Source organism: Podarcis liolepis, assembly GCF_965112155.1.
Source record: "Podarcis liolepis genome assembly, chromosome: 1".
Classification (NCBI taxonomy): domain Eukaryota; kingdom Metazoa; phylum Chordata; class Lepidosauria; order Squamata; family Lacertidae; genus Podarcis; species Podarcis liolepis.
In genome coordinates, this window is record NC_139554.1 from 82,854,950 (window position 1) to 82,872,357 (window position 17,408).

At 42.0% G+C, this 17,408-nt stretch overlaps 1 protein-coding gene across 1 annotated transcript; it reads left to right on the forward strand.

Annotated features, from left to right (window-relative positions):
• Positions 1–3,458: 3,458 nt before the first annotated feature.
• On the forward strand, positions 3,459–15,406 carry LOC310689317 (olfactory receptor 5M5-like; the record flags this gene model as incomplete). The annotated part of the gene is made up of 2 exons (XM_083466876.1): positions 3,459–4,382; positions 14,468–15,406. 2 exons carry the CDS (start codon positions 3,459–3,461, stop codon positions 15,404–15,406), a joined length of 1,863 nt encoding a protein of 620 aa, XP_083323002.1.
• Between the last annotated feature and the right edge of the window lie 2,002 nt (positions 15,407–17,408).

The following is a 17,408-nucleotide window of genomic DNA, read 5'->3' on the forward strand; positions in this document are numbered from 1 at the left end:
CTGCGGACTACCAGTTGGGAACCACTGTCCAAATCTTTTAATTTTCAGGACCTACGGGGAAGGGTTCTGTATCTGGCTGGAATACTAGGTACCCTCACTCTTATTTGCATCGGTTTAAACACTGGTCCTGTTTTATGAACACAATGGAAATCATTTGTTAGGCAATTGTTTGCATAACAAGTCAATGATTTTCACTGATTCCTGCTGGGAAAATTCTAATGCACTCTTGAGTATGCAATCTGTAGTGCATATAGTGAGGAATGGATACTGATTCATTTTGTTCAGAAAAGTGAATTTTCGCATAGCAAGCATTTGTAAATGGGACCTGAGTGTTACCTTCAAAACTATTTTTGCAGGCAATTTGAATGCTATCTGTAGAAAGCATTTGGATAGACTTCCCAATGTGTCGCTTGGCAGCTATTCTGGAAATAAATGTATATTCCCACTCTTAAACAGCTACAATCTTTAAAAAGGATGGTGTCATATAAATCAGGGAGCGAGCTATCACACATATTTATCTCTGAAATTTCATTCTTATTCAGGAATGATTTTTCTTCTTAATCTCTGTCTCCCTAATTTTGATTTTATTGAACATAGAACCCATGACTCTATCTGATCACTTTAAGGCCTCTTTACAAATACAGGACCCCATTATCTCTGACTCGATATGGTGGTTGCATACATTCCTGATGTACCACAAGATATTCCAGAGGCAATCCAAATGGCTATAAGAAATTACTTTGCTGACAATGCCTCTCCCAGTGTCGAACCTCATATTCTCTGGGGTGCAATGAAGGCTGCAGTACTTGGCATATGCGTTGAAGAAATGACTGGAACAACATCAACAAAAGGAATTCCTCTAACAAAAATGCCAATCCAGTCAGATACACAAGACCATGAATTAAAACATTAAAGGACAGGCTCCAACTGAATTTATGTCAACCTAATCACTAAAAGGATTCTGCATCCTGTGTCCATTGAACATGTTCTTTCCTGGGCTACATTTGTGTCCCTTCTTCCCCTGATTTTTGTTTTGGTTTTCATTTTTTGTACTTCTGCAAATCATGGAGTTACCCCAAGGCTGCCAATAATTCTCTCTTGGGCATGGATGATTTCCTTTAGCTACATAAGGGTTGATAATCTCAGAATGAGTTCACAATTAATATAAATGATTACACTAGCCCTTATTTTAAATACTGGATATCTCTTCTGCAATTATTCCTGGTATTATTACCAAACTTTCACATTTTATTTTATTTCACATTTTATTTATTTTCCATGAGTGATGAACTGAAATAATGACATAGTCAATGGTAAAAGAGAACAGGAAGTCTAATATCTTCAGCCAACAAATTAACTACTAAATTATACTAGTTCAATAGATGCAATAGTCAATTAAACAGGAACACATGTTCATTGTCAACAGCAGCCACTAAGTATCCTATGGAGTGCAGTAATTTTTACTCTCAAGGCTCTAGAAAACAACAAGAGAAACAGAAGAGATTCTGTCCCTTGACTCACAGGTGACTATAAAGTTTTCTGTTTCATGCAGCTGCCACTGCTATCAGGAATCTGTGGGACTGCCTCTTCTCTCATCGAGGTAGGTTTTACCAGCATCCATTAACTATATTCAGGTGTGAAACATCTAATATCTATCCAGGAATTTAGCCAAATGTCCCTTTGGCTCTGAGAATTTTATTTCTATAGCATAGTATGTTGACTAAGACTCCAGTTGTGCATTGGTCACATTCATTTCCAAATCAGTTGCAACTAGATGTGTATTCACCAATGATAAGATTCATTCCTCCCCCATTCAACACTTTGAGGAAACAGATTGCCTCAGTGTGAAGTGCTTTGCAGGCTTGCCAATTCATTCAGAAGCATTTATGCCTTTTTAATTGGGCTAGAAATGGATGCAATCTGCTGGCAAAGTTACTCCTTATGAGGACATGGAAACTGGCAAATTTCAAAATGGCTGCCATGGTTTTCCTGCAGCTTTATCTGCTGACAAGGTTGCACTCCTGTCAGCACTTGTGCTACAGCATTCTGCACCAACTGCAACTTCTGGATCAGGCACAAGAGAAGCCCCACACAGAGTCCAGTAACCCAATGCATGAACTACTGTGGCAAGGCTTTCCTGGTCCAGGGATGGTCATAGCTGTTGAAACAGTTGCAGCTGGTAAAAGGAACTGAGCACCCCAAATGACAAACCTGCTCCTTCAGGGGGAGTGCGAACCCATCCAGGGTAGGCAACTGAACAATTTGTCAGACAGAAGAAGCAGAAGCAGAAGCAGAAGCAGAAGCAGAAGCAGAAGCAGAAGCAGAAGCAGAAGAAGAAGAAGAAGAAGAAGAAGAAGAAGAAGAAGAAGAAGAAGAAAAGTTTGGATTTGATATCCCGCTTTATCACTACCCAAAGTAGTCTCAAAGCGGCTAACATTCTCCTTTCCCTTCCTCCCCCACAACAAACACTCTATGAGGTGAGTGGGGCTGAGAGACTTCAAAGAAGTGTGACTGGCCCAAGGTCACCCAGCAGCTGCATGTGGAGGAGCGGGGACGCGAACCCGGTTCACCAGATTACGAGCCCACTGCTCTTAACCACTACACCACTCTGGCTCATTCACAGTGCCTCTGTCTTGCCAGGATTCAAGATCAGTTTGTTTTTCCTTATCCATTTCACCACTGCATCCCAGGCAATGGCCCAGAGACTGCACAGCTTCTCCTGATTCCAATGTTATGGAGAAACAGAGTTGAGTGTCAGCAGCATACTGATGGCCCTCATCCTGAAACATTGAATGACTGCTCCCAATGGCTACGTGTAGATATTAATAGTACTGGGGATAACAGAGCAGAACCCCATGACATAGCTGCAAGGGGACTGAAAAGCACTCTCCTAATGCTCCTCTCTGGACTCAGTCCTGAAAGTAGGATTGGAACCAGTGTACAGTAATAGAGTGTCCCCAATTCCCATTCCCCAGAGTTGGTCCAGGAGGATGCCATGGTCAATAGTATCAAAAGTCAACAAGAGATCGAGAAGTAGGAGCAAGGTCGCAGTCTCCCTGTGCTCCTCTCCGCACAGGTCATCCATCAAGGTGACCAACAAAGTACCTCTTATGTTCTTATTCTCTCCTTTCCAAAGTGTATCAGCTTGTTTATGTGCATGTGTGAAAATACATTTTGTCTTTCTATCTTGCATTCCCTGAGATTTTGATACTACCAGTTCTATTAGAAAACAAAATGTGTTGTCTTCAAGCTAGTTTTATTGTGTGTTAAAAGGTGGGGGCGTTAAAAAATAGGACCCCAAGTTCCTTCCCCAATTTACACGCAATCATAAAAGAGGTTTGAGACAACAGAATAAAACCAGAGAAGAGTATTGTTTCACCAGTACATCCAATAATGAGTCTGCATTCACTTTGTGTGTATGTTCTTTTTTCTTCTCAGAAGACATCATACATGTGTAGATGGCTGATAGTAATCAGACAATGATGTATGACTTCATTCTTTTGGGGTTCACCGATCGTAGAGAACTGAAGTTTCCATTCTTCATGCTGTTTTTATTTGTTTATATTATGACCCTGCTGTTGAATCTGGGAATGATCACATTAATCAGGATGGATTCGCAACTCCACACTCCCATGTACTTCTTTCTCAGCAGCTTATCCTTTGTGGACATTTGTTATTCCTCCAATGTCACACCTCGGATGTTGGCAAATTTAGTAGCAGACTACCAAGTCATTTCCCTCACTGGATGTGTGATACAGTGTGACCTGTTCATTGCACTGAGTCTCACTGAATCCTTCATCCTGGCTGTCATGGCATATGATAGGTATGTTGCCATCTGCAACCCACTGCTCTATACCACAAAAATGTCCCGGAAGGTTTGCATGTGGCTGGTGGCAGTTCCCTCTGCATATGCTTTCCTAGATGCCACGATACAGACCATATTCACCTTCCGCCTGACCTTCTGTGGCTCCCATGTCATCAACCACTTTTACTGTGCTGACCCACCTCTCATGAAACTGTCCTGCTCTGACACCCACGTCAAACTGACCTTGATGTTACTCTCTGCCAGTTTTAACCTCATCAGCTCCCTCATTGTTATTCTAATCTCCTACGTTTTCATTCTCTTCACTATCCTGAAAATTAAAAATGCTGGGGCGAGATACAAAGCTTTCTCCACATGTGGCTTCCACCTGACAGCTGTCACTATCTATTATGGGACACTCTTTGTCATGTACATCAGGCGTCCTTCTAGCGTGTCCCTAGAACAGGGGAAAATAGTTTCTGTGTTCTATGTTGTGATGATTCCCATGCTGAATCCGTTGATCTACAGCCTAAGGAACAAGGAGGTCAAAGGTGCCCTGAAGAGATTAATGCAGAGGAAAGTATTATTGCATTAGATGTCTATTCATTCACTTGCTATGAACAAAAAAATGAAGAAATAAGGAGGTTGTCTCCACAGTATGTCCAAGTAGAAGGGAAATTAAATTTTAAAGCTTATGAATGTGTGAAGTTTTTTATATGCTAGATGTATTATTGCATATTGCTGTTTGGTTTCTTCGGTCCTTTACAAAATTTCTGATTCCCATTTAGTTATTGGTTTTTATCTCCAGAAGATACTGACAAAATGACCAAAGTTTAGCTTAGTACCTCAAAATCCTAAGGAATCACCAGCATTTAATTCTCAAATTCACCCGTTCTTTGATTTATCCTTCTTGGGAATTTTCAGTTTTCTTCTCAGGTTTTCTTTATCAGTTGTGGAGCCATCAGGATGCAGCACTGTACTCAACATTTATTACAACTTTGAGATAAATGTATTGTTATTGTTTTGGGGGTCAGTTTTGGTGATATTAGTTGGTCCTTCTCAGACCTGCCATTCTTTGTGAGGTTAGAATCTACAAGAGGAAACCTGGTGAACCAGTCAAACTAGTTACTTTTTTAAGGTAATGGCCTTGGCTGGCCTTATTAGCATTGCAAAATTTTTGCTAAGAAAAGATATGTTGCCATAGTGACAAATGAAGATGTGTCCAGGAGCAGATAGACTTTCCCCTTCTCACCTGGCTGGATGCCATCCAATCCAAGGAAGGAGCACAATAGGCTAGGGGAATTAATGTTGGTTGGTGAAGCTGGAGACACTGAGGCTTGCCTTGCTCTGCGCTGGACCCAAAGTTATGGCTTCCTGGGAACCCATGGGGAGGCAAAATCTTTCTACCAGCTCCATCTGGTACGTAGGCTGAGATCCTACCTGCCCACAGATTGTCTCACCAGAGTGGTGCATGCTCTAGTTATCTCTTGCTTGGACTACTGCAATGCGCTCCATGTGGGGCTATCTTTGAAGGTGACCCGGAAACTACAACTAATCCAGAATGCAGCAGCTAGACTGGTGACTGGGAGTGGCCACCGAGACCATATAACACTGGTCCTGAAAGACCTACATTGGCTCCCAGTATGTTTCTGAGCACAATTCAAAGTGTTGGTGGTGACCTTTAAAGCCCTAAATGGCTTCGGCCCAGTATACCTGAAGGAGCGTCTCCACCTCTATCGTTCAGCCCGGACACTGAGGTCCAGCGTCGAGGGCCTTCTGGTGGTTCCCTCACTGCAAGAAGCCAAGTTACAGGGAACCAGATAGAGGGCCTTCTTGGTAGTAGCACCCACCCTTTGGAATGCCCTACCATCAGATGTCAGGGAAATAAACAACTATCTGACTTTCAGAAGACATCTGAAGGCAGCCCTGTTTAGGGAAGTTTTTAATGTTTGATGTTTTATTCTGTTTTTAATATTCTGTTGGGAGCCACCCAGAGTGGCTGGGGAAACCCAGCCAGATGGGCAGGGTATAAATAAATTTATTATTCTTATTCTTATTCTTAGCTTTGAACCTTTCCATCCTATGCACAGGTTATATACATGTGTAAATAAAACCATATATCCTAAATATGCTACAGTCTCTACTAACTTTCTTTCCAGGGAAATTGAGCTCTCTACTGCAACTGTATTTAATATCTCCTCTAGTCTCTTAAAGTTATTATTTTACATTTTCATGACTCCCCTTTTTATTTTCCAAATTTTAATCCATTTGACATAACTGAAAAGCAGCTGGTTACTTTAGATGTCAAATTCCTGATGGACAGAAATGCCTCATTACAATAAGGATGATCTGTACATGAAAACAGAATCTTCACACAGATTGCCTTTTAGAATTGGATCCTGCGTATGCAAAGGGCACTAAGTGGCTAATAAAATCCCACATCCTACATTCAAAGATAAAAGCATCACTTGAAGATGGAAATCTCCAGAAAAATCTCCAGGAAATGGGAAATGCATTTTCATAGTGTACACTTCCTTGGATTATCTCTTGCTGGCAGTGGACTAACCAGAAAGAGATTACAGAAACCCTTAAGGTGGACTTTTGCAAAGATAAAACAAGTCAGGCACAAAGCTTTCCCAAACACAATACTAAGGACAACCTCTCCAAGCTTTCTGAAGATTTCCATTTTGATATACAGTGGTACCTCGGCTTAAGAACTTAATTTGTTCTGGCGGTCTGTTCTTAACCTGAAACTGTTCTTAACCTGAAGCACCACTTTAGCTAATGGGGCCTCCTGCTGCCACTGTGCCGCCTCTGCATGATTTCTGTTCTCATCCTGAAGCAAAGTTCTTAACCCAAGGTACTATTTCTGGGTTAGCGGAGTCTGTAACCTGAAGCGTATGTAACATGAAGTGTATGCAACCCGAGGTACCACTGTAGTCCATGATAGGATGGTATAGAAATAATTCTATAAACAAATAAATGGATTTTTAAATGGAAATGCTACATATGTTATGTCTGGTCACATGATTTATTTTTGCAACCAGTAAACCTATTGTTGTTTCCGATTTTACTGGGGTCAGCTGCTCATCGTGAACTCCTATAAGTTATTAAGGAAGAGCTTCCAGAATGAAAGAAGGATATCAAGGAATGCCTAAGAAAAGGGAGGGAAATTGTGGAAACTGAATTACGTTTCTGAATGAATACTATTATTGGAGACGTGTGGCTTTTGCCTCTATGTTACTAAGACCTTCAGCTCCAGATGATAGTTTACCAGCCTAAGACTGGGCTCAAGTTGGCAATAACTGAATGATTTATATGGCTTGAGTCCTTGGTCTAAGGCATTTAATCGAGCAGGGGCAGATTCAACCAAAAATGTGGTGATTTAGAATTGATTAATCTTTTTAAAATAATATACTTTTCAAAAATAAATACATTGCCAAAAGAGACCCACCAACTAAATAACTGTAGGATTTGACAGAGTACCAGCTATGCCATTGCCATGAGAGATACACTGATGGTACAAAGCAGTTTCTGTGTCAGAACTGGGCCTAAACCCTTATTGAAATGGATTTCATTTCAAAAGAAATGATCGAAATGTATTAAAATGTACACTTTAAGATAAAATATATTTAGAGGCACACATTTGACTGAACATTTTCTCGCAGATTTTCAAGAAGAAATATATTAGCAAATTAATGGGGAAAGGGAATTAAATGACATTTTGAGTGAGCACATGTGGAAGTGACATGGACCAGAAAGAGATTGATTTATCTATCCATCCCTACATTGAGGCTTTTCCGTCTTATCTCCTGTGTTGCTTTCTAGCATCACCTCCTTTTGGCCACTCCAAGCATACACACAATACATTCCATTCTTGGCTTGAATAAAATACATTAGGAAGAATGTCCTAAATATCCATCAGCGGACAACAACAATTCTCTCTGTTGTTCTCTTCAGAGCATCTTTCACCTCCTTGTTTCTCAGGCTATAGATCAGAGGATTGAGCATAGGAATCACCAGTGTGTAGAAAACAGAAGCTATTTTATCCGTTGCTAGAGAGTGGTTTGTACTAGGTTGCAAATACATAAAGATCAGAGTGCCATAGAAGATGGTGACAGCAGTCAAGTGAGAAGCACACGTGGAGAAGGCTTTGAGTCGTCCCTGAGCAGAGCTGATTCTCAGAATGGCTGAGAGGATAAACGTATAAGAGATGAGAACAATGAGAAGGGAGCACAGCATATCAAAACCAGCAAAAGCGTAGATCAGTATCTGCTTGGTGCTGGTGTCAGAGCAAGAAAGGGCTAACAGTGGAAGGTCATCACAGTAGAAATGGTTGATCACATTAGCAGAGCAGAAGGACAAACGAAATGTAACTATGGTGTGGAACAAGGCAACACAGAAGCTGTATGCATAAGGGCCAGCTGCCAGCTGGATGCAGACTCTCTGGGACATGATGATCCGATAAAGCAGTGGATTGCAGATGGCCACGTAACGGTCATATGCCATCACCGCCAGGAGAAAGCACTCTGTGATCATGAAAGTAAGGAAGCAGCCCAACTGTGCTGCGCATGAATAGTACGAGATGGTTTTCTTAGCTGCTAAGAAGTTTGCCAGCATCTTAGGGGCAATGACAGTGGAATAGCAGAGGTCAACAAAAGCCAAGTGGCTGAGGAAGAAGTACATGGGGTTATGGAGGTGGCTATCAGTCCGGATTAGAAGGATAATCCCAAGATTCCCCATCACAGTGATAACGTAGATCAGGAGGAAGATGACAAAGAGGGGGACTTGTAGGTCCGAGCGGTCGGTGAGTCCAAACAGAATGAACTCCTTCACTGTGGTCACGGTGTGATTGGCATCTGCCATTTATTCCGCATCAGATCATCTGGTTAAACAGGGCATGATTAAATCAGGGGAGAATTTCACTTATCTCTGGCAGGCAGAAAACATACAGTAGTGTCTGGGAGGACGTCGGATAGGGGCCATTCCACTCACCTTTGCCTTTGCCTTACAGGGATGTCCGGAGCCGGTGAGGTTTTCCCCAAGTCCAGCTTTCAAAGTCATGCAGGACGTCCCTATTTACATCAGAGAAATGAACTTGAAATACTGGCAGTGAGCAATGGACAAGGCCGTGGCCAGACCTGAGAGAAGGAGCTTTGAAGGGAGACTGCAGGCGGACATCTGCTGCATTGCAAGTCCATACAGTAGTGTTATCTCAGCATATGTGGATGATAATTTTTTCTGGTGGGTATTTTAAAAAAATACTGCCTTGTTCCTGTAGGTGTTCCGTTTTCAGTTCTGATGTGATAAACATTGTCATGCAATCACAATGTCACCACCACCTGAAATTATTGTTTGAGATATGTTATGTGTTTCTGATCTGCATAACCACCACCACACCAATCCTAAGAGTTTGCCTGGGTTCAGAAAGCATTTCTTGACCTTCTTACCAGATAAAGCCTATGACTGAACACGGGTAGCTTAAACTCTGTCTCCTTATAGGTTTTTTTGTCATTTGGGGTCAGGAAGGCAATAGAAATGCTGCCCATTTTCATACATTTCTGCATTTTCTCCTTAGAATAAGGTGTGTGATATATCCATTGTACACAGCAGGGAAATATTCAAATGTAAATACACCATACAGCAAAAGTGATCAGGGTGGAGGAGTGGTAGCACTTGCCTAACCTTCTGTGACTTGTGTTGCTGTGGGTTACTGGGAGAGGTGAGGTGGTGGGGAGGTTGGTGTGGTACAAACACAGCTATGAAGCCAATCTGATACTCCTGTTGGAGGATTTATATCTTGGTAACCTCTCTTCCCAGTAAGCTGCACTGATGTCAGTGATGAGAGGTCGTGTAAGCGCCACCCCTCCTCCCCACCAACCATCATGGTCATACAGGTACACTGAAGAGACTAAATTGGTTGCAGCAACCTTTTGAGTGCACAGGTGACAAAACTGGACGTGCTGCTACATAAAGTGTGAGATGGTCCGTAGCAGCACCTTATTCTTGCCAGCAGGGCAGCTTTTTCAAACTGCCTTTCTAACAAAGCTGATACCACATGAACGCCACCTCCCAATCAGGTTTTTGCTTGAATCATAACACACCTGACACTTTTATGAAGAATCTCTAGGCAAGTAGATCCTCGGCCATATTGTTAGGGGATGCTTGGGGAATTTCGTCTTTTGTGACTTGCTCTGAATTTCTTAGACTGGATAATTTTTGCACTTCTCTGAATTTTGCAACACTGCTCTCTGCAATGTGTCGAATGTATCAAAGTACATTTAGAAACACACACACACACACACACACAGAGAGAGAGAGAGAGAGAGAGAGAGAGAGAGAATACATATAAAAATACACACCAACACATATATAAATGCATTTTTGTGTGGAGTTTCTTTTAAAAAGAAATGGCTGATTAATGAGGACCTATGAAACAGATTTATGGATGACACAAATGAGAAACAGATTGGTTCTTCCATCTCCATATATATCATACTTCTATTCTTATTTCCTGGACAAATCCCATTTCTCACCATAAGGGTTGCTATTCCACCGTGCGCTGCTCAATGTCTGAAGGATGTATCTCTCTGTATCTATAAATAAAAAATGTATCTATCTACATATACGAAGATGTTAAATACTAAGATCTCATATAAAGAAATGCACATTCACTCCCAAAGTGCCAGAAGAAATATAGTTATGAACTAAGCGATACTTTGCACTTGCCACTCTTCCTGCAGAGAGGTAAAATTCACCCTTCCTGGAAGAAAGGTGAGCAAAGTTGTGGCTGAAGAATGTGACAGTGCCCATTTTTTGCCACCACTAACCATGCTGAGGCACTTCTGCACTGATTGCTTCCCCATCTCATGGATAAAAATATACTCTCCTCCAGTGTTCCTAGTTCACAACAGGATACACATTTTTTTAAACATGGAAATTATCCCCTTGTAGAACAATGCTGATTTAGTTCTTGGTTAAAGTAGCCAGCTGCCCAACCTACCAGAGTGTTCATTTCCTTGTTCTTTTATGCACTCTGAATGGGTCCCCCTGACTGCTTCCAAGCTCTTTATGTGTGTATCTGTCCCTCTAGCATTCTGCCTCATATTCCGCCTGTAGGAGTTTTGATCCTTAGGGATATCTCCAAATGAGCTGCTGAGATAAACATGCGCCATGTAATCATGCTTCTTTGCATGATGGAATCCTCTTCTTACCAACTGGTAAGTGCAGAATTCAACCCTGCATGGTATTGCTCCTTCCCAAGGAGTTTCCCTTAAGGGCAGGTGCTTGTGAACGAGCAACACTGAGCTCAATGGAATGTTTTGCTTATCAGATGGTAAGTACAGGATTCAACCCTGCATTTTGCACTCACAAACATGCAGGACCTTTCATTCAGTCAGGAGAGGGGGGAAAGAGATGCAGCTTATCCCCCCCCCCCAACCATATGTTTACTTAGGTTTTTAAAAACCCTAAGTACAGGGCCATCTTTAGCATATGCGCCGCCAGGGTGCAAATATCCACCCAGCACCCTCAAATTTAGTTTAGTCTCCCCCGAAGTAACTTTTATTGAGCTTTTTTTGGGAGGGTGGGAGCTAAAGTTGTTGACCTTGTGGGGGAGGGTGAGCTCAAAGTTATTGAACTTTTTTTGGGAGGGGGGAAACGCTCACCTATAACAACCTTTTCACTGCTGCCAATCAAGAGAGACCAGTATTCAGTAGGCATACATTTGGTGCCCCCCAGAATTAGATGCCTGGGTGCCCCATACCCCTTGCACCCCCTTAAAGACAGCCCTCCCTAAGTAGCCCTGCCCCTGAATCAGAGGCACCAGCTTGCAAGGCCAGTGTTGCATGTGTGACATACGTGTGATGTCAAGAGGTCAGGGTGGAACCAAACATGGTGACCATGCAGCTTCAGTGGCTGGTGCCTTCTTATCCACTTCCTCTTGGTACCACCCCTGATGGGAGGCTGCTTCAACCCTTCTTCCCCTCTGCAACAGCAGCAGGAGGAGAATGAGTCAACCGCTGGAGTTGTGCAACACTCATCTCCATGCTCCACCTCTGCACTTTTTGGACATTGGAGGAAGCCCCCACTCCCAAAATATAGGGAGGGCAAAAGGGCTCAGCCCCCAGGAGCTGGCACCACTGCCTTTAATTGATCAGGGACCAGATTTTGGGTGGATGACCCTTTGGCAGGTCTGCCAAATCCAGGGAATCTAGATTAAGGCCCTGGTACAGTTTCAGAGTTTGTGTGAGTCTGTGCACAGTCCTAATAAATGGCTGCAATAAATAAATTATAAAATGTGACTTGTCGTTCTATTTTGAAACAAGACAAGGCTAGGTAGGAATGTTTGGTCCTAAGTGCTATCTGTGACTTTTTTGTACATACAATGAATGGGTTGAACATATTTTTTTTATATTGCTGAGTATTATAACATTTAAATTAAAAAGAGATGCTGCTTTATAATGATTCAGAGCAGCAATCCAGCAGCCCCCTTTTAAGATTCCGAGAAAACTTTGGAGATTCTGTGGTTTAAACAATGAGACAGAACCAGGAAAGCAAAGTGCACCAATGGGGAGTAGAAAACAGCAGCCATTTTGGACGACCAGAATTCCTATAGAGCAGTGTTTCCCAAACTTGGGTCTCCAGCTGTTGTTGGGCTACATCTCCCATCATCCCTAGCTAGCAGGACCAGTGGTCAGGGATGATGGGAATTGTAGTCGAAAAACAGCTGGAGAGCCAAGTTTGGGAAACACTGCTGTAGAGCTTGGTGTCCAAATAACTCATTCATCAATCACAGCTCTGACTGCACACATGGATTAAAAACATTGAAAGGCAGGAGCAGCCTGGTGACTTATTTCATAGAAATTGCTTAGAAAGTTGCATGTACATTCTAGAAGGTCTTGGTATTTACAGTGGTACCTCTGTTTTTGAACATAATCCATTCTAGAAGACCGTTGGAGTTCTGAAACGTTCAAAAACCGAGGACTCAACAGCCGACAGCTAGGCCTCTGGATCTTGTAGTCAGCGGAGGCATGTTCAACTTCTGAGGTGTGTTCGAAAACTGAAGCATTTACTTCTGGGTTTATGGCATTCGTAAACTGAAATGTTTGTCAACAGAGACATTAAAAAACCGAGGTACCACTGTACTTTTTATTTAAAAAAAGAAGAAGAAGCTTAGACTCTAGGCCCCTTGCAAGTCTGGACCCTGATGAGATGGCACCATTATAATCTCTCTCTCTCTCTCTCTCTCTCTCTTGATGTTATGGGGAATTTTCCCAAGGCTCAGGTGAAATTGATGAGTTTAGTCAGCTGCAGACACCCAAGTTCGGAGGCAGATAGACTAATCCTGAGCCATCCACACCTAGTGTGACTTTCTCTGCTCTGCAGCAAGAGACATAAAGGTGATTGAGAGCCTATAGGGAATCCTCACAAGAGAATGAATAAATACTCTGTGCGCTCAACTCTGTCCATGCTCAACCCTCTGAATGCTGCTGAGGCTCCATTCCATAGGTGAGCTACTAAAGTATGAAAATGGTGTTCAGGAGACAAGTCCTAGGAATCTCTGGTTGTTGTTGTTGTTGTTGTCATCTGCAATTCATTGAGTACTTTAAAATAGATATTAGTGGTAGACAGAATGGTGCTGAGAGTTTAGGATTTGGCTCATTTGCTACAATTGAAAATGCTGCAATCCATAGCTGATTGTGCTTTTGGATGCTCAAATAGATATCTTGCATAGATTGGAATTCCTATTAACTTCCGTGTGGGTGGAAGGGAGCCAATTTGTGTGTTCTGAGGAATATGTGAGTGGATCAGGTTTTTTTCACTGAAAACAAAGAGAGAAGTAATTTGGTAGGGAAGATAGCATTATACAGGCACCAGAGTTTCCACATTTGGAAAAGATTACAGGAGGGCACTAAGTTAAAATCTACCTTCAAAAGGTGTTTTCATGCAAAATGTGTAGGATTTTAAAAATTAGTAGCACTTAAAAAAGGTAAAGGGACCCCTGACCATTAGGTCCAGTCATGACTGACTCTGGGGTTGCGGAGCTCATCTCGCTTTATTGGCCGAGGGAGCCGGCGTACAGTTTCTGGGTCATGTGGCCAGCATGACTAAGCTGCTTCTGGTGAACCAGAGCAGCCCACGGAAACACCGTTTACCTTCCCGCCGGAGCGGTACCTATTTATCTACTTGCACTTTGACGTGCTTTCGAACTGCTAGGTGGGCAGGAGCAGGGACCAAGCAACGGGAGCTCACCCCATCGCGGGGATTCGAACCAACAACCTTCTGATTGGCAAGTCCTAGGCTCTGTGATAGTAGCACTTTATCTCCAAGTAAAATAAAACATGAAATATTTACAGGCCTCAGAAGTAAATAACATTGAGTCTAGTGTGGCTTACCCCTGAATAAATGGGCATCTCCTGAAAATAGAACATTCTGTAATTTGAAGGGAATTCTGAAATATCTCCTCCTGAATTTAAAAAGGATGTAGTTCCACAAATCTCCCTCTTGCACATCATTTGCTCCTAATGACCATATGCAACTGGCAGGATTAAGGAGATGGAAATTGTCTGACCCTTCCTCCCATCTTCTTCACTCTCTCAAAATAGATAGTAGATACTCAGCCTTTTTCTTTCTTTCTGTCCCAGCAGCTAATCTATAATAAAAAACATGTCTGTGTGGAATCATTCAAGCACCACTGAGTTTATTCTCCTGGGAATCACAAGCCGAATGGAGCTGAAACTGCCCCTCTTCTTTCTGTTCCTTCTGATCTACATTGTCACCCTGGTGGGGAACATAGGGATGATCTTGCTCATCAGGAAAGACCCTCGCCTCCACACCCCCATGTACTTCTTTCTCAGTAACTTGGCTTTTGTGGATGTCAACTATTCCTCAGCCATCACACCCAACATGTTAGTCACTCTCTTGACAGAGAACAAACGCATTGGGGTCATTGGATGTGCAACTCAGATGTTTATGTTTGTTATATGTGGGAGTTCTGAATGCCTCTTGTTGGCAGTGATGGCGTACGACCGGTATGTGGCTATCTGCAAGCCACTGCGTTACCCCATCATAATGTCAGGGAAAAGGTGCATGTGGCTAGTAGCTGGTTCCTATTTCCTTGGCAATTCTTATGCAGTTCTACATACAGTGTTTACCTTCACTCTGTCCTTTTGTGGGCCAAATGTGATCAACCATTATTACTGCGACATTCCCCCACTGCTACAGCTTTCTTGTTCGGATACACGCACCAACGAAACAGTAATATTTGCACAGGTTAGCATAAATTGCGTCGGCACGACAGCAATCATCTTGCTCTCCTATGCCTGTATCTTGGCCACCATTTTGAAGATCCATTCATCTGAGAGCAGGCGCAAGGCCTTTTCCACCTGCACATCCCATCTGACGGTTGTCAGCTTATTCTACGGGGCAATTTTCTTCATGTATCTGAGACCCAGCTCCACGTATGCACTAGAGCAAGACAAAGTGGCCTCGCTATTCTACACGGTGGTGATGCCCATGCTGAATCCCCTCATCTACAGCCTGAGAAACAAGGAGGTTAAGGATGCATTTTGGAGACTGCTTGGGAAGACACTGCCATTGTAAAAGACAATTATGGAATAACAAACCAATATAATAATGAACAGGATATACAACTTTCATTCTGTTTACTAATATTCATTATGCCTTTCAGTTTATTATTGTTGCTGTATTTCTATTTTAAGGGCTTGTTCTAATGGTGGTGCAAGTAGAAGGAACCTTCCCAAACCAATGTTTATCATGTATTTATTTATTTATTAGATTTATATACTGCTCTTCATTAAAAGATCTCAGGGCAGTTCACAAAATGTTCACCTCCCTGTTGCAGCCCCCTCTACCAAGGACAGATGCATCAGTCATATCTACATGTCCATCCCATCCCATTTCCAGATTAATTTGCAATATTTACTTTTAAAAGTACAAAGGAATTTTTGCATATAATACATACACATACTTTTATTACAAAATACATACAGTATATAAATATTATTTGATCCCAAAATGAGCATTTTAAATACCTTTTTCATCTTACGTGCATTTTAAAGCATATTTTATCCTAAAACACACATTTCTTTCCTGTTTTTGTTTCCATGAAGAAATGTATTGTGAAATTCAGAGAAGCAGAAAGAAAATTACACCCTGATCTATGTATTATACTGGGAGATGTGGATTAGGTTTGTTCACTTACAAATTCAGACAAAATTCATCTCCGAGGCATCTTAAATTTTTTACATTTTTTAAAATGCCAAAGCAGTCAGTAGGATAGCCATTCTCTACTTTGCAGAGAACAGTTCTCCATTTGAAGAGTTATCCCAGGACAGCCCTCTAATCTGAAGGGCTACCAATTACATGCTTAGTATATAAAGAACAATCAAGAAGAAAAAGCAGCAGAGGCCTTGAGGTTGCCTATCAATGGTTAGCTCTTGCACTGCAGTCTAAGTAGACACAGATGCCACCTGGTCACAGTCTTTGCTACTATGGGGAGATGTATTGCATTTCAATTGTAGTAATTATTTCCAGATTTGCATCTATACACATTAGCACCTGCAAATGTTATGTGAACCTGTGTCCTACTTCATCCTCTTTATTTTTGTCAGATTAACAATGGGTAAGTCACCACCCTGGCTTTAAGTCATGGAATCTGGAGTTGTACAGCCTAAGAATAGGTTTACCTCCTCAAGGAGAGACAGCTAGCAGCAAATACAGCTGAATGTGCATTTGTTTATATAAAGAGATATAGCAGAAATGCATCTGCACATAAGTGTTTATATGCTAATGCTAGAAGCCTCTGAACCTAGATGGGAAAACTGAATGCAGGAGAGGAAAGTTAGGGCTGCCATACATCCTGACTTTCCAGGACATGCCTTGGAATAAAAAAAAAGCACAACTTTTGTTCCCCTAAAAAAGAAACACCCAAAAAACTCTGTTCTGATTTTCACTTGGAGATATGACAAGTCTAGGAAAGTGCCTGCTTGTATGCTGCCACAGGCATGTAGTTGGCCACTGTGAGAATAGGATGCTAGACTAGATGGGTCATTTGGCTGATCCAGCAGATTCCTCTTATGTTCTCACGCCAGGCATATACAAACTCAGCCCTCCAGATGTTTTGGGACTACGACTCCCATCATCCCTAGCTAACAGGACTAGTTGTCAGGGATGATGGGAGTTGTAGTCCCAAAACATCTGGAGGGCCGAGTTTGCCTATGCCTCTCTTATCCAACATTTACTCCTATCTGAAAGAGCTGTGGTGGATACCACTATAAACACTATAAACCACTATAAAAAATATTGCTTGTTCAAGTAGCTACACACCCAACTAGAAACATGCAATTTGATGTGGTTTTCACAAGTGAAACATGGATCTCCAGATTTAGAAAGGATAAAGACTGCAATGTACTTGAACATTCTGGCCCATGTAATTTTAACAATATGCATTACAAACCCAATTGAAGCAAAAGCTCCATTAAGCCTTATGTGTGGGAACTATATTTATCATGGTTTTCCACTGGTGAATTCCCTGTGATCCACCTATTACGGATACAGGCTCCAGATGGATATGTAAGTTAGT